The sequence below is a fragment of the Eschscholzia californica genome, unplaced genomic scaffold (genome assembly GCF_041429995.1).
Source record: "Eschscholzia californica isolate CP2 unplaced genomic scaffold, dmEscCali1.0.p SCAF_1, whole genome shotgun sequence".
Classification (NCBI taxonomy): domain Eukaryota; kingdom Viridiplantae; phylum Streptophyta; class Magnoliopsida; order Ranunculales; family Papaveraceae; genus Eschscholzia; species Eschscholzia californica.
Window position 1 is genome coordinate 15,208,807 of NW_028238198.1, and position 21,630 is coordinate 15,230,436.

General features: G+C 35.9%; 2 protein-coding genes across 2 annotated transcripts; both read left to right on the forward strand.

Annotated features, from left to right (window-relative positions):
• The first annotated feature begins 2,905 nt into the window (after positions 1-2,905).
• On the forward strand, positions 2,906-7,934 carry LOC147564449 (uncharacterized). Its single transcript, XM_086646396.1, has 4 exons — positions 2,906-3,164; positions 4,071-6,429; positions 6,524-6,784; positions 6,879-7,934. The coding sequence occupies exons 2-4, from the start codon at positions 4,136-4,138 to the stop codon at positions 7,798-7,800; spliced, it is 3,477 nt and encodes a 1,158-aa protein (XP_086502522.1). The 5' UTR covers positions 2,906-3,164; positions 4,071-4,135; the 3' UTR covers positions 7,801-7,934.
• A 91-nt stretch (positions 7,935-8,025) lies between these two features.
• On the forward strand, positions 8,026-9,526 carry LOC147564450 (uncharacterized). Its single transcript, XM_086632805.1, has 6 exons — positions 8,026-8,283; positions 8,381-8,587; positions 8,698-8,787; positions 8,885-8,989; positions 9,087-9,389; positions 9,494-9,526. Exons 1-6 carry the CDS (start codon positions 8,026-8,028, stop codon positions 9,524-9,526), a joined length of 996 nt encoding a protein of 331 aa, XP_086488931.1.
• Positions 9,527-21,630: the final 12,104 nt, after the last annotated feature.

Consider the following 21,630-nt stretch of genomic DNA (forward strand, 5'->3'; position numbering starts at 1 on the left):
TTCTATCGAGCGGGCTGATTGCGTATATTCGGGGGGGCGGGTAGTTGTTGTCTGACGGGTGAGCGTAATGGGTCGGGACTCGGGCAGGAGGAGTTACCTGAGTACTGCCCACGTCCGCCCGATATAACGGGTCGGGTACGCCCGAGTCGGGTGCTTCTCGATCTCCGGGTCGTCTCGGATCGGGCGGTTAGTGCTTCAAGGAATGGAGTACTTGGGCTTTGAAAAAAGCCAAGTAATTACTCATTATGGTTTCATCCCACTTGTGATCTTCATCGGAATGAATTCTGAACCAAAACCACATCTTTCTCAACTCCTTAGCCCCGTCTGAATCAAAATATCTTTTATACAACTTGAAAGATGGTGTTTTAATCGATTGTTCTGTACTATGAATCGACATTCAGGTTCTTTATTTGTTTTAGGTTTTTTCTATTCCGTTCTCTATTGTAATCTGACTTATTTTATGAACTCGAACATATATATATGAAGTTTATTTAAATTATTATTATTTTGTTTATATTGTTTCAATTTCTGATTAAATCTAAACCCCATTGGATTGATGATTATACACAAAAAATTAATTGGTTTTCGTTTTCATTGAATTGATAACAAACTATTACAACTCAATATATAGTTCTCTTAGAGAGAGAAACAAACTAAAACGAAAACAAAACTGTTAGTAAAACAGTTACAAGTTTGTTATAACCGAAATTAACAAACTAAGGTAATGATCCTGTGCTCTTTTTCATGATTCAGTGCTTCGCAGCTAGATAATCTCAATTACCCCCCTTCAAACTAAAGTTGTCTTAGAGAGAACTTTCAGTTTGTTTCGAAGTGAAATAAACCTAGGACCGGGCAAAGCTTTGGTAAACGTATCAGCTGGTTAAAGATGAGTGGAGATATAGCTAAGGCTTAACTGTTTGGAAGAAACCAACTCTCGAATGAAGTGAAAATCTAATGCTAGATGCTTGATTTTCGAATGAAATAATGGATTTGAGGCCAATGAAAGAGCAGAGATATTATCACACCAAATTTTAGGAGGTGTGGGAAGACAAATGCGAAGTTCCTTCAATAGAGAACAAATCCAAACTGCCTCAGCTGCTGATTGAGCTAAGGCCCTATACTCAGCTTCTGTGGAAGAGCGAGAAACTGTTGGTTGCTTCTTAGCAGACCAACTGATGGGGTTTCCAGCTAGATAAATCACAAATCCACCAGTACTTCGACTATCATGAGTACTACTAGCCCAATCAGCATCAGTGAACACGTCTAAGTGAAAATGAGAAGACTTGGAGAGATGAATGCCAAACTGAATGGTGAGATATCTTAAAATTCTCTTAGTTGCTTGGTAATGAGCATTAGTTGGTTTATGCATGAATTGGCATACCTGACTCACAGCATAATTTATGTCTGGTCGAGTTCAGGTTAAGTATTTTAGAGCACCCACAAGACTCCTATAGGAAGTTGGATCATTTAATAGATCAGCATCATTAGGGCCTAGCTTAGAAGAAGCAGCAAGAGGAGTAGAGCACGGTTTTGCACCATCCATTTTTTGTCTTTTGAAGAAGATCAAGAATGTATTTCGATTGTGTGAGAGTTATACCAGACTTATCTCGAGATACCTCTAAGCCTAAAAAATAGTGCAAAGAACCCAAATCTTTCATGGAGAATTTGGTATGAAGTTGCTGAGTCACCTCTTGACAAATACCATTTGAGCTACCTGTGATGAGAATATCATCAACATAAACCAGTATATAAACCAGATTCCCTTTATGACAGTAAATGAACAAGGAAGAATCAGAACTAGATTTGGTGAATCCAATTTCAAGAAGACAATCAACCAATACCTCATACCAAGCTCGAGGGGCTTTTGTTTAAGACCATAGAGAGATCTGTGTAATTGACAAACATAATTGGGTTTCAAAGGATCTTGAAATCCAGGTGGTTGGGTCATAAACACAGTCTCCTTTAGGTGTCCATGAAGAAAAGCATTACTGACATCAAGTTGTCTAATATCCAAATCATTTTGAACTGCCAAATTGAGAAGAATTCGAATAGTAGATGGTTTAGCTACTAGACTGAAAGTTTCAGTGAAATCCACTCCTTCTCTTTGATGAAAACCTTTGGCCACCAATCGAGCTTTGTATCGCTCAATAGAACCATCAGAGTTTTGCTTAATTTTAAACACTCATTTACACCCCACTCAGTTTTGATCAGGAGAGGGAGGAACTAAAGACCAAGTGGCTGACTTTTTGAGAGCAGCAAACTCATCACACATAGCTGCACGCCACTTTGGGTCTTTGTTAGCATGTGTGAAACATGTGGGAGTAGGGGTAAAGCAATGCCTAACAAAATGGGAGAGATAGGATGAAGAGTAGAGAGATGATAGGCTTTTGGTTTAGAGATGCCTGATTTAGCTCTTGTCTGCATAGGATCACTACAAAATTGACAGACATTAGCTACGACCCTTTTGTTATGGTCTTCAATAAGCGTAGCTACTAGCCACCATTTGCTATGGATATCTTCTGTTCATAGCAAATGTCGACCAACAACTACAAACTATATATGCACCTGCTACAGATGAGTCCGTCTTAAATATGTTTGACACGCAATTATTTCGAAAAATTTAAAAGCCTCTTTTGGCTACGACCTAAAAGGCATAGCAACTGGTCGTCAGTCGCTACGGCTTGTGGCATAGCTAATGTATCAAAATTGTAGCATTAAGTTGGGAGCGAAAAAACTCCGCCAAAAATTTGGATATTGCGCGAAAAGATTAGAAGTTGCGCCAAAACCTTGGGTGCTCACTGTAAAAGAGGGAAAATATTCGGGCGCCTTCTGTAAAAGATGTTAGGTTTTGCTGTGCCTAAATCATCCCATATTTATTTTGGAAATAGAACAAATCGAGAAGTTTAGGGCAAGAGATTTTTGAGGGAAGGAGAGAGATTTCTAGGCTGCAACAAAGAGAGATTTTCGAGCTCGACGAGGAGAGGAATTTCTGAGTAAGTTTTCGGAATAAATACCACTACTCGTCATCGAACTTGGAGAGAGATTTTTGAGGGAAAGAGAGCGATTCTTGTTCATACTTTCAAAGAAGGAGAGGTAGTAGAGAGAGATAAAGAACAGATTTTTGAAGAAGGGTTTTATTGATTTGTTGGTGGGAGACAAGTCAGGTACTTCTTTATCTTTTGATTTTGTTTCATAATTTCAAACCCTAAATTTTCAATTGTTGGAAAAATTGATGTAGTTGTATTAGATTAATTTTAAATTGCTGAAATCCATCTATAGTTTTGCTCCAAAAGCTTTAAAAGAGAATGGAAATATAAAGTTTGAATCTCAAACTTGAATATCTATAACATCATTAAAATGGCTAAAGTAATTTATAGAGTGAGAAAGTATGAACAGGAAGCAAGGGTTGATTCTCTTAGTCTTTGACTAATTAGGTCAGAAATTACTCAGATTATCATCTTTCTAAAAGTTTTCCTCAATTGTATATTCAATTTGGTTCTATAATTGGTTCAACTTTGAAATTGTAGTTGGTAAGTAGTAAAGATCTATGATTACTAGAATTCGAATGTTTAGGATTTTGATCTAAATACTTCCCACCTACACAAATGGCAATTGAATTAAATTGAGTTTCCGTGAATAGTTATTGATAAATGGATGTTGACCTTGTTGTTCAAAATTGAGTTTCTATGAAGATTTGATGATCTCTAATATTGATTGTTGAGAACTTTGGATGATATCTCTGATATTTACAAGTGAGTTTATCTCATTATATGGTTTTTGCATGAGTTGATTGTGTTTACCTTTTAATTCAATGAAGTAAAATATAGTGATCATATATAACTACCTAGAAATTTTACTTTCTCTTCTCCGTATTTCTTGATTTTCCTTTGTTTTAGGATAGTGTAAACTAGCCAAACTACGTTGCCTTGCGGCAAGATTGTTATTGTTGTATTTTAACAACCCAAGCAGTAGTTAAATGTTAATAGTGGCGCTGAATTTTAAAAGTGTTAGTCACAATATAATTTTGAGTTTCATTACAATTTTTTTTAAACTGTTGTTTGTTGTAACAGAGTTGCAGATCGTATTTCTAAAAAAATTTCACTTATTAAGTTCTTTTAAGTGTTTTCTGAAGCCGATGGATAAAAGTTGGATTCATCTGTGTAAAAATTCTCAAGGTTATGATGAAGGAGTTTTTGCGTTTTTGGATTATGCTTTTGCTCATGGTTATGTTAACGAAGAAGGTCTTATAAGGTGTCCATGTATAGATTGTAAGAACTTCATCTTCAAAGATAGAGACACTATCTATGACCATTTGGTATGTAGAGGGATGTTGGGAACATATACAACATGGTATCATCATGGAGAGAGAGCAGAAACGACATCAAAGTCACCTACAATAGTTGAGAATAGAGAACATCTAAGTGATGAGAATGTTAATGAGGATAATATCAACGGTATGCTGCATGATTTGTTTCCCAATAGAAATGAAGACATGGCTGATGGGGTGGAAGGAGCCAATGGTAGTAGCAGTAATACTACTTCTGGACAATTTAACAAGTTATTAGAAGAAGCAAAAAAGCAATTGTACCCAGGATGTGAGAAAAAAACAATGTTAGCATTTCTTATTCGAATGTGGCATTTTAAATGCCTTGGTGGGTGGAGTAATAAAACTTTTAGTATGATGCTTCAGTTATTAAGAGGGTCTTTACCAGATGGATGTACTTTGCCAGAGAATTTTACACAGTGTAAAAAGATTATTTCTGATCTAGGATTGAGTTATAATAAGATAAACGCGTGTGAGAATGATTGTATGCTGTTTTGGAAGGAAAATTCTAACCTACAATCTTGCGCTATTTGTGGGGCATCCCGATGGAAGGTTGTAAGATCTGGAAAGAAAAAGAATACACCTGTTAAGATCCTTCGCCACTTTCCTTTGATTCCAAGGTTGCAACGCTTGTATATGTCTCCAGAAGTGGCGAAAGACATGAGATGGCACGAAGAAGTTCGCACAAGAGATGGAGTTTTACGACATCCCGCAGATTTAATGGCTTGGAAACATTTTGATGAAAAAAATCCAACATTCGCAAAAGACTTGAGAAGTGTACGATTAGGTTTAGCGAGTGATGGGTTTAATCCATTTAGAACAATGAGTTGTGCGCATAGTACTTGGCCAGTGGTGCTTATTCCTTACAATTTGCCACCATGGTTGTGTATGAAACAACCTCACATGATTTTGTCGTTGCTTATACCGGGTCCTAAAAGTCCAGGTAATGACATCGACATATATATGAGACCTCTAGTAGAAGAGCTAAAAGAATTATGGGAAGGAGTCGAGGCATACGACTCATTCAGTAAGGAAATGTTCAAATTACATGCAGGGATATTATGGACTATAAGTGACTTTCCCGGTTTTGTAATGCTTTCTGGATGGAGCACCAAGGGTTTTAAGGCATGTCCCACGTGTCATAAGCATACACACCACAAGCGTTTGAAGCATTCAAAAAAAATATGCTACATGGGCCCTAGACGATGGTTACCTTTAAATCATAGGTTTCGCACACTTAAAAAGGAATTTGATGGAACCGTTGAACGTGAAATGGCCCCAACTCCACTTACCGGGAAGGATGTCTTGGAGAAGCTAAAAGATGTGCAGTGTAAATTTGGGAAAAAACCTGAAGTCAAAGATACATTGTCATCTATTCGAAGAAAGAGACCAAGAGAGACTGAGTCTTTACCTAACTTTCCAGATAATTGGGAAAAATTGAGTATATTGTATGAGGTACCTAGTTTTGCTGAAAATCTTCTTAAACACAATCTTGATGTCATGCACATTGAGAAAAATGTATTTGATAATATTGTCGGTACACTTCTGGATATTGACAAGAAATCAAAAGATCATGCAAAAGCAAGACTTGACTTGAAAGATATGGAAATCAGGTCTGAACTTCATCTACAGTTTGAGGAAAATAATACAAAATGTTATATACCCCCTGCGTGTTACTCCATGGACAAGCCTAGAAAAGAGTTATTTTGCAAGATTTTAAAGAATATAAAGATACCAGAAGGCTATTCTTCTAACTTTGCTAGTCGAATTAATGTAAAAGAACGCAAAATATCTGGTTTAAAGAGCCATGATTCACACGTTATTATGCAACAATTTCTGCCTCTTGCTATTCGAAAGACATTGCCAAAGCAAGTCAGCTCTATTATAATAGAGTTAAGTTCATTTTTTCGTGATTTATGCTCTAAAGTGAACACACCAGATGATTTCAAAAACTTGGAGGAGCGTATTCCTACAACTCTTTGCAACTTAGAGAGGATCTTTCCCCCTTCCTTTTTTGATATTATGATCCATTTGGTCATCCATTTGGCATCTGAGGCACGTATAGGTGGTCCTGTCCATTTTCGATGGATGTATCCTATAGAAAGGTAAAATATCTTGCAAGTTATAATAATTTTTTAATTTTTTTAGTTTATAATACCCAAACTAATTTAGTTTATGGATAAATGTCTTTGCAAATAGATTTTTATGTACTTTAAAGTCGTATGTGCGGAATAGAGCTCAACCCGAAGGATCTATTGCAGAAGGATATATTGCCAATGAATGCCTCACATTTTTGACAAGGTATTTGGGAGATGTGGAGACTCAATTAGAAAGACCACCTAGATACAAAGATAATAGCCATATTGGGGGGCTCCAGGGCTTTATTCTTGATCCCATAGAAAGAAAACAAGTGCACGACTACATATTGTTTAATGACGATGATGTTTCTCCATATGTGAAGTAAGAATTTTTTTCTCTTATTTCATTGTTATTCAAGCATATTGTTAAGAATGATGATGGCGTTTTTCCTTATAAAGCATAATTTTCTATACAGGCAACATGCATCATATGTTAATTTGATGGCTGGACGAAGAATTTCAGCCCTTGAAAAACAAAAAAGGCACAAAAGGGATTTTGCCAAGTGGTTTAGTGAAGAAATTGAGCGGAAAAAACAAGCAAAACAACCATTTTCTGAAGATCTCGATTCATTAGCTCGAGGTCCGCGCTCTCATGCAAAGAGGTTCACCGGTTACACGGTGAATGGATATGTATTTAAAACATTAGAAAGAGAACGTGATTCTAAAACTCAAAACAGTGGTGTAATGCTTACAGCAACAGTCATGAACTTTTCCAGTGCGAAGGACAAAAATCCAGTTAACGGAGAGACATTATATTACGGACGTTTGAATGACATTATTGAGGTGTCATATCCACGTAACCGTAATTTCTTACTATTCAAGTGTGATTGGGTCGATGTTGACAAAGGCAAAGGCATAAAAAAAGATGAGTTAGGATTCACTCTTGTTAATTTCAATCATTTACTTGCATCGCAAAGAGACGAGCCATATGTCCTAGCATCTCAAGTCAAACAAGTTTTTTATGTTGAAGATCCCACTGAACCAGGATGGCAGGTTGTTGTTAATAATAAGCCAAAAGACACTTTTGACTTGGGGATAGACGATCAATTATTGGATATTGAACCTTTTCCTCACCTAGCACATGCCGTTAATGAAGAAGAAAACGATATAACATTAGTACGAGAGGATTTGATTGGAACTACAATTGAAACACCTGTGAACACAAGTCGTACCCAGGCAACTGACTCAATGAATGTCATATATAATGATGACACTGAAAGTGCCGATGAAGATGAAAGCACAAATGACGAGGATGAAGATGTTGATGAGGAAGATGATGAAAATGAAGATGACAATGAAGATGGTGATGAAGAGGACGATGAGGATTCAGACATATGAATGCAACTGTCATAATAATATTTTCAAAACAGAATGACAACTTAATGATTCCTTTAAGTATTTAAATATATTTATGAATGATAACATTTTTACTTCGAATTTTTGAATATAATAATGATGGGAAGTATCACGTACATTTTTCTTCAATATTAACCTATGTTTTCTTTGTAGTGATCTAACTCGGAAACTGTATAGGTGACGGGATATAAAGCTTTTAGGAAGGTGATGGCCGGAGAACAATCTCAATCTCTTAAACGAAAAAGAGGTCTAGCTAAGTTGGAATTTTTATCAAAGATTCCTCCTGGCACCAAACTTACGGTAACTACTCAGGATGGAATTCCTTATGGTAAAAATTCTACAAAATTAGCTGCTTATGTAGGAAAGTTAGCCAAAGATGGTGAACACTTCCCATTTGACGAGCCTGTATGGAGCAAAATGGTTGATAAGGTAGAGAGGGTAAAACGGGTGAAAGATGACTTGGAGGTAAAGATTATTGCTCACTTTTTCTTTCTCTCCGATCTTATATATGATTGTATTTGATGTATGTCTTTCTTTTCTTATAAATGTTCATTTTTCTTAGAATATCTTTGACATTCCCAAAGGATATGATCGTTGGTTAGAGATTACTCTAAACAACTGTTGGAGGAGCCATAAGTACAAAATGAAGCGGAAACATTTTGACCCATACAACAATCATAACGAGTGGTATGCAAACTGTCCAAAAAGTGTCATACCAACTCAATGGGTGAATATGGTTAGTTATTGGCAAACAAATTCTGATTTCAAGGTTTGTCTATCGTATCCTACATATATATAGTTTTATATATTTCATCTTTATTTTCATCATAAAACCTAACGAGTAGTATAGTTGATATTGAATTCAACTTCATTGTATAGAAAGCAAGTGAAACAAACAAGAAGAATAAGGCGATGAGCAAGGATCCACATATTGGTGGTTCCAAATCTAATATGAATTACGCTAAGGAGGTAAAATCCACATAAATTATCATATAAAGAGTTGTATCAATGTAAAATTACTTATATTATTTGTCTTTTTTTCCCCTTATTTCCTTTCTTCTTATAGATAGAAGCTGCAATGAATGTCAAGCCTACTCGGTCATTGATTTATAAGAAGACACATCGTCGTTCGGATGGGACTGTAGCTTCTGACGTTGCAACCGAGAGAATAGTATTATTCTAATATGTTTACAGTTGCTTGACATGTACTCTTTTAATATTCATATTCATCTTTGAATCTAAACTTTTGTTGTATACTTACGACGCAGAACAAGATGGATGAGATCTTGAGCAGTGGTGGCGAAGATGTCGTCTTATTTCAAGAATCTACAGTGGACTTGGCTGGAGACATCTACTCGCAAGTTGTAGGACCTGAGAAAAAGGGGCGATGGCGTGTTGTAGGACCTAGAATGAAATTTAACAAAACTGATAAAAGTTCTTCAAGTTCTACCAACAATGATGACAAGATCAACAATTTGACGGAACAAGTTGAAATGCTACGCAAAGACCGTGATGATATGTTGACTATTATGGATCAAATGAGAAGGGAGATATCACAACTATCTCATCAGGTATGTACATTTTTATATGTGTAATAAAAAATTATTATAAGTTGTCAAAGTTTCAACTATTTTTCCTATTTCAAACAAATAATAATTACTTTAACTATTTATAGGGTACTTCATCCTCCAGCACTGAGCAACAATAAGCATGCTACTACTTTTTGGAAGCCATGAGATTATATACGGTACGTTTATAAGTTACTTTATTCGATATATTTATGATACACTTCCTTGAATATATTTATTCAAGTATGCAAAATAAGTTAACCTAATGTCCTATGTAGATGTTTGCATGATTCTGTTTGGAATCTATTGCAGGTTCTGTATAATAAAAAACCTAATTTAGTTTCTATGTATTCATCATTGATATAAATATATCTATACTAAATAAATTGGTAGTTCTTCATGTAGCGAGGTTACCCAAGTATACAGAATATATATCTCATGTCAATTGTGTCTTGAATGATCATTCTAAAGTGAAGAACTTAGACAAGAAATATGTCAGATATCTAACACTATATAATCTCTACTGTTTGTGTATTTTACCTGAAACTATTATGGCTGATTGTGTGAATATTGGTTGAGTTATATTCGTGAACTTTAAACTAGAATTATTTTGTTTAAAGGCTAACATCCCATCCATCATCTTATTGCTTCAGGAAAGTGTAAAACTATAACACACTGCTCTTCAAACTAGAATTATTGTTCTTCATGTAGCTAAATCACCAAGTGCCTTTTGCTACTTTTGCTTTTCACTTTTTGTGTTTATATATTGATCTCACGCCCATTCACATTCTCTTTATCGAATCCTTCTAGACAGATAGAACGACTCTACTTTCTCTTTGCCTTTGTTGCTTAGATACATTTATTGTTGGGTTGGTCATGCCCTTGGAAGAATACAACTCTTTGTTGGGCTAGTTATTCAGAACGAGATACTTGTATTTAGTGGGGCAACATTAACAGCATAATAATTGTATTCATATGGCCACCATCAGTTGTCTGATACTTTTTTTTCTCATGCACTCTTGTGGATCCTTCTTATCAAGTTTAACTCAAATCTTTCTTTTCTTTCATATCATTTGATATTTCATGATCATCTTCGATTATATATGGTTTTTGATGATATTTTATATTGTAACGATGCAGGATAAGTTGGACACGGGCATGCTGGAGGGAGATTCTTTTTTTTTGATATATTATGTGGTGAATTCCTAGATAGACATGGTGAACTTGGATTGTTTTATGGATAACAAAATTTTGTTAGTATTAGGTTCAACTCTTATTAGGTATGATGGATATATGTGAGTGGAAGGTTTTGTCGAAATACAATAGATTTCTAATGAATATTGATTGGATTTAATTATTTATATGTGCGTCTTGTTGCATATGCATCTTAATTATGAAGTGATATCAGTTATTGTGTGTATATAACAGGTCAAATGAGTCCAGGTATTGACGTCGTATTTCACCTTTTGCTGACTTTTTACTATGGGAACTGCTGTAACAAATAAAAACCAACAGTCACATTATTTAAAAAATATATGACATCTTACTACGGACTATACCATAACTATTACACATCCAACGGTAAGATTATATTTGAAATTCAGGACCTTTTGCTACGGATTCTGCCGTAATTATTGCACATTCAACGGTCATATTATTTGAAAAAACAAAAGACTTTTAACTACGAGAAACATCTGTAGCGAAAGATGAGAAATTTCCGTTACGGACCACAGCCGTAGCAAGAAGATCGTAGCAAAAACCTTTTGCTACGGCACTTTCAGTCACGGGGTCAAGGTCGTAGTAAACGATCAACTGCTACGGACTTCTACGTATCAACTACGACCTCGATCCATAGCTAAATCTGGTAAGTTTTGTAGTGGATGAATAGAGTGAGAAAGTGGTTGAATAGGTGCAATTGGTGAGCTTGGCTCAATAGGTACAATTGGGTCATTGGGTGCAACATGTGCAATAGGTTCAGTAGGTGTAGTGGAAGCATTAGGCTCAATAGGTACAATTGGGTCATTTGGTGCAACATGTGCAATAGGTTCAGTAGGTGGAGTGGAAGCATTAGGCTCAATAGGTACAATTGGGTCATTGGGTGCACCATGTGTAATAGGAACAGTAGGTGTAATATGCTCCATGGGAATAGTGGGAAGTATAGATGGAATAGAAGCCTTGTGAAGTATCATTTCACTTTTCATTTTTTGAATCAGACCACAGATATACCTCAATTTTAGCTCTGGGGTTTCAATCTGAGATATTGGCAAGTGTGAAATATGATCATATTGGCATAATTGTTACATTTATTCTGATCTTGGTGTTCATTTTAGTCTCATCAAATCATTTGTTTTCTTTCTGTGTCTGGTTATGGTAACTTTTTATTGGGAAAGCATAATTTCTTATTTCTTCTTGTTCTTCTCAATTGTCTAGTATAAATGCAATCAATATCCTAGTGAGTCTACGATAATAGTGATTCTCATTTGCTTTCTTTATAGTATTCACGTGCCCTTGGAGACACGAGCATGTAAATGTCTATTTTTTTTTACCTTAAATGCTGAATCTTTTGGAAATCTGTTTGGATCTAGGAGTTTAAGAAACACTTATGCTAACTTCTATAGCCTGGTAATGTATTCAGTTTTAAGATGTCATCTCTGTCACACGCGAAAATAACACCACTAATTTCAGTTTCTGAGATTCCCACCAAGTCAGAATCTGAAAGTGTTAGGAGAGCGAGAGGAAACATATTTAGTGGTCTTGTGACTCTTGTATATGCTTACTTCAACTGATTTTACATAAGAGAAAGTTGTTTTAAAAATGTGAAGAAAAAGGAAAAAATATAAGCTCCGTTGATTCTCCATTTTGAGATGAAATCGGATATGAACTTAATTTATTTTTTTGTAACATTTTCTTTCTTGAAGTATTACATAATTTACCATTAATATATTCAACCAAATTTTCCGATTTAACTCGGATCGGAATCAACTGATCCAGGTTGACACTCGCCAAGTCAGGACCAGGTTCTGAGTTTAATTGCATTGTAATTATCGCTAGTTAATGATAATTTTTATACATGGAATTTTTTGGGGTATGTATCGGAAAGATGGAGTATGTCAAACAGAGCCGTTTTAGGTTTTGCCCTTTGACTAGCTATATAAATACCACATTAGGTTCTGCAACTCATTTTCTGCCCCCGGATTACTGTAGCACAGAGAGTTTTCTTAAGCTACAGAGAGGTATTACTTGGTCTCTACAATTGTTATGATTTTCGATGTTTCTATGTTAATTTTCGCAGGATTCTCCTTTACGCTCTTTCTCTTTGTTGAAATTCTTCGTTATGTTTGATCCTCTTTTTTCCGTCTTTAAGAACAACTATTTTAGTTGATACTTCATTAGGAATATTGTATGGGAATACGGAATACTGAGAGTTTTGCTTAATATGTAGGGAAAGGGCCAGCGATTTTGCAATATAAATTTTGATCCTCCTTCACACCCTGTTCTTATTATTTATTTTTTCAATTTTCATATATGTTGTTTCCGTCGCCAGTATCAAATGCTGATTTCCTTACAGGCTTATATATTTTCTTCATATATAGATCAAGTACTTTTCTGGATCGAATAAACTATCATATTCTTCTTTCTGAAACACCATAAGTATCCTGCATGAAGGTTAGAGTATTAATCTTTGATTGCTTTGTCATTTCTTACTATCACAGATAGCCTCACCTCAGGAATATCTCCCTTCATCTTCACCTTCTTTACGAAATGGGCAAAACCCAAGATCCACAGCGTCCACTGCTTTGTTATATGCTGCTCAATGTAAGAACTGTTTCAAATGGAGGCTTGTTCCGATGAAAGAAAAGTATGAAGAAATACGCAAAAATTATCAAATCATCTCCAATAATCTTCCCAGTCTGACTAACACCAATGAAATAGGGTTTCATCATTCTAGAGATCAAAATAATCTCCAGTACTCGTCTGAGAGGGTGGTAATATCAGAGCCTCCACCTCCACCTCCACTCCAAACTCAGCCAGCCAACGATCATCTTCTGGAGGCGGTAATATCAAACCCTAGAACCTCTCAACCAAAGCATCAAAAGGTCAATGATTTCGCCAGTTTGATGGGTGAACTACTACTACTACTGTAAATCATTCTGGTTCTGACAATAAAAACAACATTAATCATCAGCGGGCGATTGTGACTCATGTCGATGATACTCGTGGTGATGAGAACATGATCTTAAACATGATACCTGATAAGATACAAAACTTGGTTTCTTGTCTCTGCCACCCAATAAACGAACAATTTTGTGTGATCTGTTACTTCCTTCTGATAGCAATGGAGCCACCCAGTTGACAACACCGAGGATCATATCCCTGGGCAACGGGGATTTCTCGACTTGGTTAACCATCCTTACCTGTGCTGCACCATTTCCTATCTTCTCAGAGAGTCGTATAGTCGGCAGTTCAGTTATGTGGTTGTCTCTTTGATTTATATATAAATTATTTCCAGTGATGGTTGATTATTTATGTCTTTTGATTAAATGTATCAATGAAATTGTACCGAGTATTTTGATTTATGGTCATATCTTTCGATCTGTGCCTTATGCCCCATTCCCTCTAGTCATATCTTTCGATCGAGTCAACGCTTTTTATGTGTAATCTATTGTAGGATTCGATCATTGTTAGCCGCGCGGCAATCCAAATGAGCTGCAAATCCTACTTGGTTTCTAGCTAAATATTATGATCAATAAAACAACCAGACTTGGTGATCTTCGTCATTTTCGAAAAATTGGTCGCATTGCCTTCTTAACTGAAAAAACAACAGCTTCTCTGAACCACTTGTCAGGAAAGAGAGAAGGAATGGTTGCTCACCAGACTACTCGTCTAAAGATAGAAATACTGGCTATTGGCACTCTTTTAGTCAAAATTAGATGACCTCTTTAGTGGCTTGACTCCCTCCTTTATGGTGTTAGAGATGTCAACTCCCTTTTTAAATGGGGTGATTTTCCCCTTACCTCCCGATCATTAACATATATGCATATTCGACGTAGGTAATAACAGAAAGAGACGTTGGAAGTTGTCATTTGGTTATCTGATAAGATACGGGGGATGTTTTGATGTCCGGGATGTTGTTCGATGACATTACGATATTGGCTATATTTACATTGCGATGATAGTCTTTACCGGAATGGCAAGTGGAGATGTGGGGGGTATCGGTGTACTGTCCAGTGGCCGCGTGTCTTAGACCTTGACTGTCGTTTGCAGTCGGACCCAACAATTAGCCAGTTTATAGATTTTGACCATACAATTTGTCTCTCACTCACCAAGTCGAGGCTTGGATACTTAAATAGTAATTAAACATTATGTGATGAACTTAATAGGTGTGTTGTAAGGACACAAATGCAAGTAGTGTTTCATTTAAAAAATTGGCCTGGATCGCTTCGAGGAAAAAACATATTGAAATGATCTAGTGTTGTCTAAAAGGTCGGGTCGCGTCCGGCCGGGTCCTTACATGTCCGGGTCGTGCGAGAAAACGAGCCAGATGGCCCGGGTTCCTTCCCTATCTTGGGCTAGGCCTCTGTTTTGAGGATGAGGGGTCAGGTCTGGCAAAAGCCCGGGTTCGACTCCTTTTTTTGCTTTTTCCCCTTCTCCTCTTAACATTTAAAAAAAAAATTACTGTATTTTAAATTCCTTTAGTTTAAAATCTAAATCATTCAAGAAATCCTTAAGTTTTTTTTCAAAAAAATTCCTAAATTTATTTAAGTAAATCGTTCACAATTAATTGTTCTCCAAAAAGTCATTCCCAAAATCATTTCCAAAAAATCTTTCCTAAACATATTTGTTTCTTTACGTAAATACTGCTCTATTAATTATTCTCAAAAATCTTTCCAAACAATCATTCCTAAAAAGTCAGAAAATCATGTCTTGGTAATTATTCTTAAAAAATTATTCATAAAATCATTTCCAAACAAGGTTTTCAAAAAATCATTCCTAAACTATGCATTTATATTTTTTGATTTCAGAATTTTTTTTTTTTTTTTGTTGAGAGATGATATATATTAGATAGAAATAAGAGTTCTATTACAATACAATTTACAAAGAAAATAAGGTACTTGTTTCCAAACCTTCGATCTGTTTTTCTTTCTTGCCCATTTTGCCAATTTGTCCGCTGCTTGATTGAATTTCCTGCTTGTATGAGAGAATTTCACTATTTCTAATCTCTTTTTTATTTCCTGGATTCTTTTGATATGTATTAGGGATTGCCATTGAATATTGTTCTTTCCTTTCTGAAGATATTTTATGATATTGATGTTGTCACTTTCGATAATGATTTTTTTATATTCATGAGATTCTGCCCATTGTATTCCTTTGAGGATTGCAATAGCCTCACCTTCCTCCGCGTTTCTACTTCTTGAGGTGTATGATGCCGCTTCGACCAATTTAGATTCATTGTCATGGACGATAAGACTGATACCTGTGATACTTTGTGTGTTTATAAAAGATGCGTCTACATTGATCTTTAAAAAGGACGTTCCAGGGGGGATCCATTTTCCTTGTTCTGTTTTGGTTTTTGTTTCATTCACTATTTGAATTTGTGGGAAAGTCGTAATGATGGTAATAATTGTGTCTAGCGTGTTGATTTCGTGTTGAAAGCAATGGTCACATCTAATTTTCCATATGTTCCACATAATGGTAGCGTAATGAATGTTGTTAATTGTGTAAGCATTCTGGTCATTTATTTCCCAGGAGAAAATCCAATCTCGAACAGATATAATATTTTCAGAAATTATGTTAAAATAGAACCAAATATTTTTTGCCAGGGGACAGTGAAGGATAGCATGTTCTATGGATTCTATCTCATTACAATTCGGGCAGATTCTGTTGTTATCAATGTATTTTCCTATCCTATCCCTAACTGGGAGTGCTTTAGTACAAATTTTCCATAAAAACATTTTTACCCTGGGAACAACCGGTAGGGACCAAAGGAAGTTCCAATTAGGGGATTGGGGTTGGGGTGTATTCATACTGATACATAGGTGTTGGTACATGGATTTGACACTAAATTTTCCTGATTTGGTAAGAGTCCATTTCCTTTGATCTTCACTATCTATAGAGATCGGGATCGCTAGAATAAGATTTTTAGTCTCGTTATCGAATTCATTGTTAAGGATGTTTTCGTTCCAGTTACCTTGGTCCATGAGCTGAGATACCTTATTTAGGTTAGAATTCTGGTTATAGGGAATAGATGGGAGCGTGGGGATCCAATTGTCAGTCCAAATATTTATACTTTTTCCGTTGTGTACTTCCCACATCGTGTAATTTCCTATTATATTGAGATATTTATTAATATTTTTCCAAATCCAGGAATGATGGGATTTCGCCGGGCCTGGGTTATCTGTATTATCAAAGTACTTGGCTTTCAAAAGCTGAACCCACATGGACTCCGGTTCAGATTTAATTCTCCAAGCTAATTTGCTCAACATCGCTTGGTTATCCAGCTCTGGGGGGTGGATTCCAAGACCACCCATGTATTTTGGAAGACATATCGAAGACCAAGATTTGGTACATATGCCTTTGGACTTACCCCACCAGAACGACTTTTGCAAAGTCGTAATGCTTTTGCATATGCCCTGGGGAAGGGCGAAGCATTGCATTTGGTATCGGGGTACGGCCGCGGCTATAGTCGAGATGACTATAGTGCGACCCGCTTGAGAGAGAAAACTGTGATTCCATTTGTCTAATTTCATTTTTATTTTATGGAAAATATCATTAAAAATTTGCTTTTTATTAGCACCTATGAATAATTGTGTTCCTAGATATTTCTCCGACGTGGAGGCGTATTTTACTTTTAGAGAACGCATAGATTTCAGAATTTAATACAACTTAAAAAATTGGGGTACAGTCAACTCTGATTGAAACCCGACCCAAGACTATTTCAACTCTCGTTGACTGGGTATGGCCCAACCTTTTAGGCACAACTAAAATGATCTAACACTTAGAGATATCCTCACAATTTCAATACGCGAGATTTGTATAGTGTAAATATAATAGGAATTTGCAAGTGAACAAGACCGAAGAATCTACATCTACCTCTTTCTTTTATTTTAGGTTATGTTTTCTATGACTTAGACGTTGATGTTTTATTGTTTTGATATTTTCTTTCCTTTGTCGCAATTAATAAAATCATTCTTGTTCTTGTTCGGGAAAGGACATTGGAAACGGCCATTTGGTCATACATGAAAACTCTTAACTTCTTTGTGACGGCTAAAGAAGTTAAGTCCAATTACCAAATTAAGTTAAATTACGCATTCATGTCGTGAGCAAGACCAAAAATTCCTTTCACAAACGGGCGGGTTAGTGATTATTAATAGCCATGTTTAGTATTATAATTAAATAATATATGATAGCACAAAAGCCATCTATGAAAAAAGAAGTAGATTTGGTAAAATGACTTATTTTTTTAATCTTTAAGATTGTATTGCAATAAAAAAATCTCAAGGGCAATAAATTTGAGATTTTCAGAGAGAGAGAGAGAGTTATGAGAGAGAGGGGCTCAAAACTGTTATAAATACTGAACCATATGCATATACATCTTCTCACAAGAGAAAGTGGAGAGAAAGAAGAGTTGATGAAATGTGGAAAAATATTTTGCATCAACCTTTGATAGTTTTGTGCAAGTGTTCGGAAAATGGCGGGTGACGGTAGTTGTGAAGTGTTGTTTCCCTAGTTCTCTTTTAAGAGAATAGTTTAATCTTTATATTTTTAACAAAAACCGAGTACACCCACTTTGTTTGTTTTTCTATCTGATAAATCAGAGAAAGAGTTATCTTCTAACAATTAAGATAACAACAGTGGTTATAAAAAGAAAAAATCAAATGTAAAATATCTGAGTCGAGGATACCTTTGTCCTTAAAAACAATTTACACCATGTATATCAGTACCAATAGTAATGGTGTATGTCTCCCAGGATAAAACGGATTACCTATCAAAATAAAGATGGTATCTCTTAGTTATGATAGTCTGACGAACTTTGTAAGTAATATGAACTTCTCATTCTTCTCTTAAGTTCACTTTTTTGTTCATTTTTTATTAGGTTATGTTAGTTCGGCCGGACCGACCAACCGAACTCAGTCGAGCCGAGCCGAACCGAGTCGAAAGAAGTCGGTTGACGATTTGATCGGCTCGACTTCGGCCGATGATTTAGCCAAACCGTAATTGATTGGTTCGGCTTCGGCTTGACATTAAATGGTCGGCAACCGACCGCTGCTCACCCCTATGAACAACAATCCTTAAACTCTAATGCTTGAAAATGAATGCTCAGAAATGCAAAAAACTCATGATTTGTTTATTGAATTCTCATGGTATTTATAGGGGCATTGACACCACTTTGTATGGGTGCCTATAGATGAATGGATGCTTCCCAACAGTCATATTTGACTGTTGATTTTCTGGTGCCATGTTGACCGTCAGATCTTAACGGATCTATTAAGATTTCGCGCATTGAACGCCCGCCGTTAGATCATTAAGATCTTAACGAAGTGCAAAGTGCGTGCGGGCGCCTCTAAAGCGCCCATTCGCCCATGTCGCGCGTGCGCGATGCGTGGTTTGCGTGGTGCAAACCACGCCCAAACATTCCATCATCCCAACCAATCTATTATTAGTAACATAAGGAAAAGTCTATATAAGGAAGTATAACTTTCAATATTTTTCCAATACGGTACTAATAATAAAACTACACGTTGTAGTTATCCCTATATTTTTCCGAAGTAAATCAATGATAGCTCATTCATATGAAATCGGATTCTGACAAATTTTATGTCTAAATTCAAGAGCTCGACGAGACGAATCCAATGGTCCATCCTGATCTTGATTTGGACAACATTTGTTTGGCCAAATTGATAAAAAAACAGATCCGGTTTCTACATGAAGTTCCAACTACACCAATCAACATGTTAACTGTAGCTATTACATGAAGAAGAAGCTAGGGTTTTGCACAGAAGAGAAGAGAAGGTTCGCCAGACAAGAGGCTAGGGTTTCGAATAGATGAGAAATGAGTTAGGGTTTCCTAACTCATCTTTTATATGTGGACCAGTCAATACATCTTGACTTTAAGTCAAGTCCTGGTCGTGGTCTTCTTGGGTCTCTTGGTCAAAGTCAGTTCATGTCTGAAGGCAGCCACAAGTCAGCAAATCCATTCATCTGAAAGCACTCCTGAGTCAGCTAGCTGAAATAATAAACAATAAGAATTAGTTACTAAACTGTTTTAGTTTGTTAATAACTGAATCTGTTATTATAACTAAATCTGTTATAATAACAGATCTTCTCTCTCTTCATCTTCTTCTTCATTACTAGTATAAATATAAGATGTAATCACAATTTAGAATTGATTGAAATAAAATAGGGTTTGTGAAATTCTTACATGGTATCAGCTTCAGGCTAGATCTTCATCAAGTTTTCTCCAAACTCAACAACAATCTCAATATTAAGATCAAACATCTCGCAAAATCAAACATTTCAAAGTTAAAATTCGTTACTACAATACCAAAATCATCAAAATCTTAGTGATTATCACAGAAAACTTACTGTTTTTTCAGGCCTTTTCATGGCTTCCGCAACTCAAAGCAATCTTCCACCAATTTCAGCAGTAACCAGCTTCATTACTGAAAAGTTGGATGACTCCAACTATCTCATGTGGAGAGATCAAATCGAGACAATGCTTAATACCTATGAACTCATAGGTTTTGTTAATGGTTCCATTGAAGAACCTCCTCAGTTGAAAGTTATTCATGGAGTTGAACAGGTGAATCCAGATTATCAGCAATGGAGGACAAAAGAGAGTTTTGTCAAATCTTATCTCAAAAGCACACTGTCAAAGTCAATCTATTTTGATATCTATGGTCTTCAATCAGCTCAAGAAATATGGAATTATCTTGATCTCACCAACAATGAAGGCTTAGAATCAAGGAAAGATCAACTTAGAAGAAAACTTCAAAACATTAAAAAAGGTGATGCTTCTATAGCTGAATATCTTAGAGAAATTAAGCACATTTCTGATTCACTTTTATCTGTTCATGATAGAGTAACTGAGTCTGAGCTAGTTAGAATAGCTATTCATGGTCTGTCTTCAGAATATGACCAATTTGTTATAGCCTTAAGGGCTAATAATGAATCTCTCTCTTTAGCTCAACTTAAATCAAGGCTTGGTCAACATGAACAATGGTTATCTACCAAAGATTCTGCTCATGAAGTCTATTATGTCAATAGATCAGGATATAGACAAGGGCAGAAACAAAAACCCTCTCCTACTTTCTATAAGAATCAAGCACTTATAAAGAAAGAAGGTACTGTTCTAAATACTTCAAGAAATCAATATAGAAATCAGAAAGCAGAAGACTTTGATTTCTCTACAGTACCATGTGGGATCTGTAAAAGATGGGGTCATGCTGCTGGAGTATGCTATTTTAGGTATAGACAACATAAAAATCAGAATGGATATCATATTGAAGATATTCAACAATTAACTCAAGATGCTGAAAATATACAACATGATTCTAAATCCTATCCATATGAGGAAGAATCATTGCTAGAATGTAACAATGCAGCAGTTCAAAATCATACTTTTAGTGATGATGATGATGAGTTCCAAGAATGTCATACAGCTATAGTGTCTGATGAGAATGCAGATGAATTTTATGACTGTGAAAACTTTGATATAGACATGGAAGTATCAACTGAAAAATGTTATACAACTAGTAATTTGTCCAATACAATTGCTATCAAAGAACAGTCTTGGCTGGCTGACACAGGAGCAAGCAGTCACATGACTCATACTTCTGCAAATATACTATCTCCTCAACTTTATCAAGGAACTGAAGCAGTTATGGTGGGAAGTGGTAAATTTCTACCAATTGAAAGTACAGGTACTTTAAAATTATCAACTTCTAATTGTGTCTTTGATCTCAATAAAGTCTTATGTGTGCCTAATCTCAAGAGGAACCTATTATCCATCTCAAAATTCACTAAGGATAACTCTGTTTCAGTAGAATTCATGCCTTGGGGATATAGTATTAGGGATATTTGGTCCAAAAAGATCCTAGCTGAAGGGCCAGTAAAAAACAGTTTATACCCTATAGAAGTAAAACAGGATCTGGTTTCACATAGAACAATAGAAGCACATATGACACAGATTGCAACAACTTTTGATACCTGGCATGCTAGACTAGGTCATTCCCATCATGGTATT

Excerpts from the sequence above, each read along its gene's own strand:
- LOC147564450 (XM_086632805.1), top strand. The coding sequence starts at position 8,026 with ATGGCCGGAGAACAATCTCAATCTCTTAAACGAAAAAGAGGTCTAGCT. Across the intron at positions 8,588-8,697 it reads AAACAAATTCTGATTTCAAG|AAAGCAAGTGAAACAAACAA; the intron begins GTTTGTCTATCG and ends TTCATTGTATAG. Across the intron at positions 9,390-9,493 it reads TATCACAACTATCTCATCAG|GGTACTTCATCCTCCAGCAC; the intron begins GTATGTACATTT and ends AACTATTTATAG.
- LOC147564449 (XM_086646396.1), top strand. The coding sequence starts at position 4,136 with ATGGATAAAAGTTGGATTCATCTGTGTAAAAATTCTCAAGGTTATGAT. Across the intron at positions 6,430-6,523 it reads TGGATGTATCCTATAGAAAG|ATTTTTATGTACTTTAAAGT; the intron begins GTAAAATATCTT and ends CTTTGCAAATAG. Across the intron at positions 6,785-6,878 it reads GATGTTTCTCCATATGTGAA|GCAACATGCATCATATGTTA; the intron begins GTAAGAATTTTT and ends TTTTCTATACAG.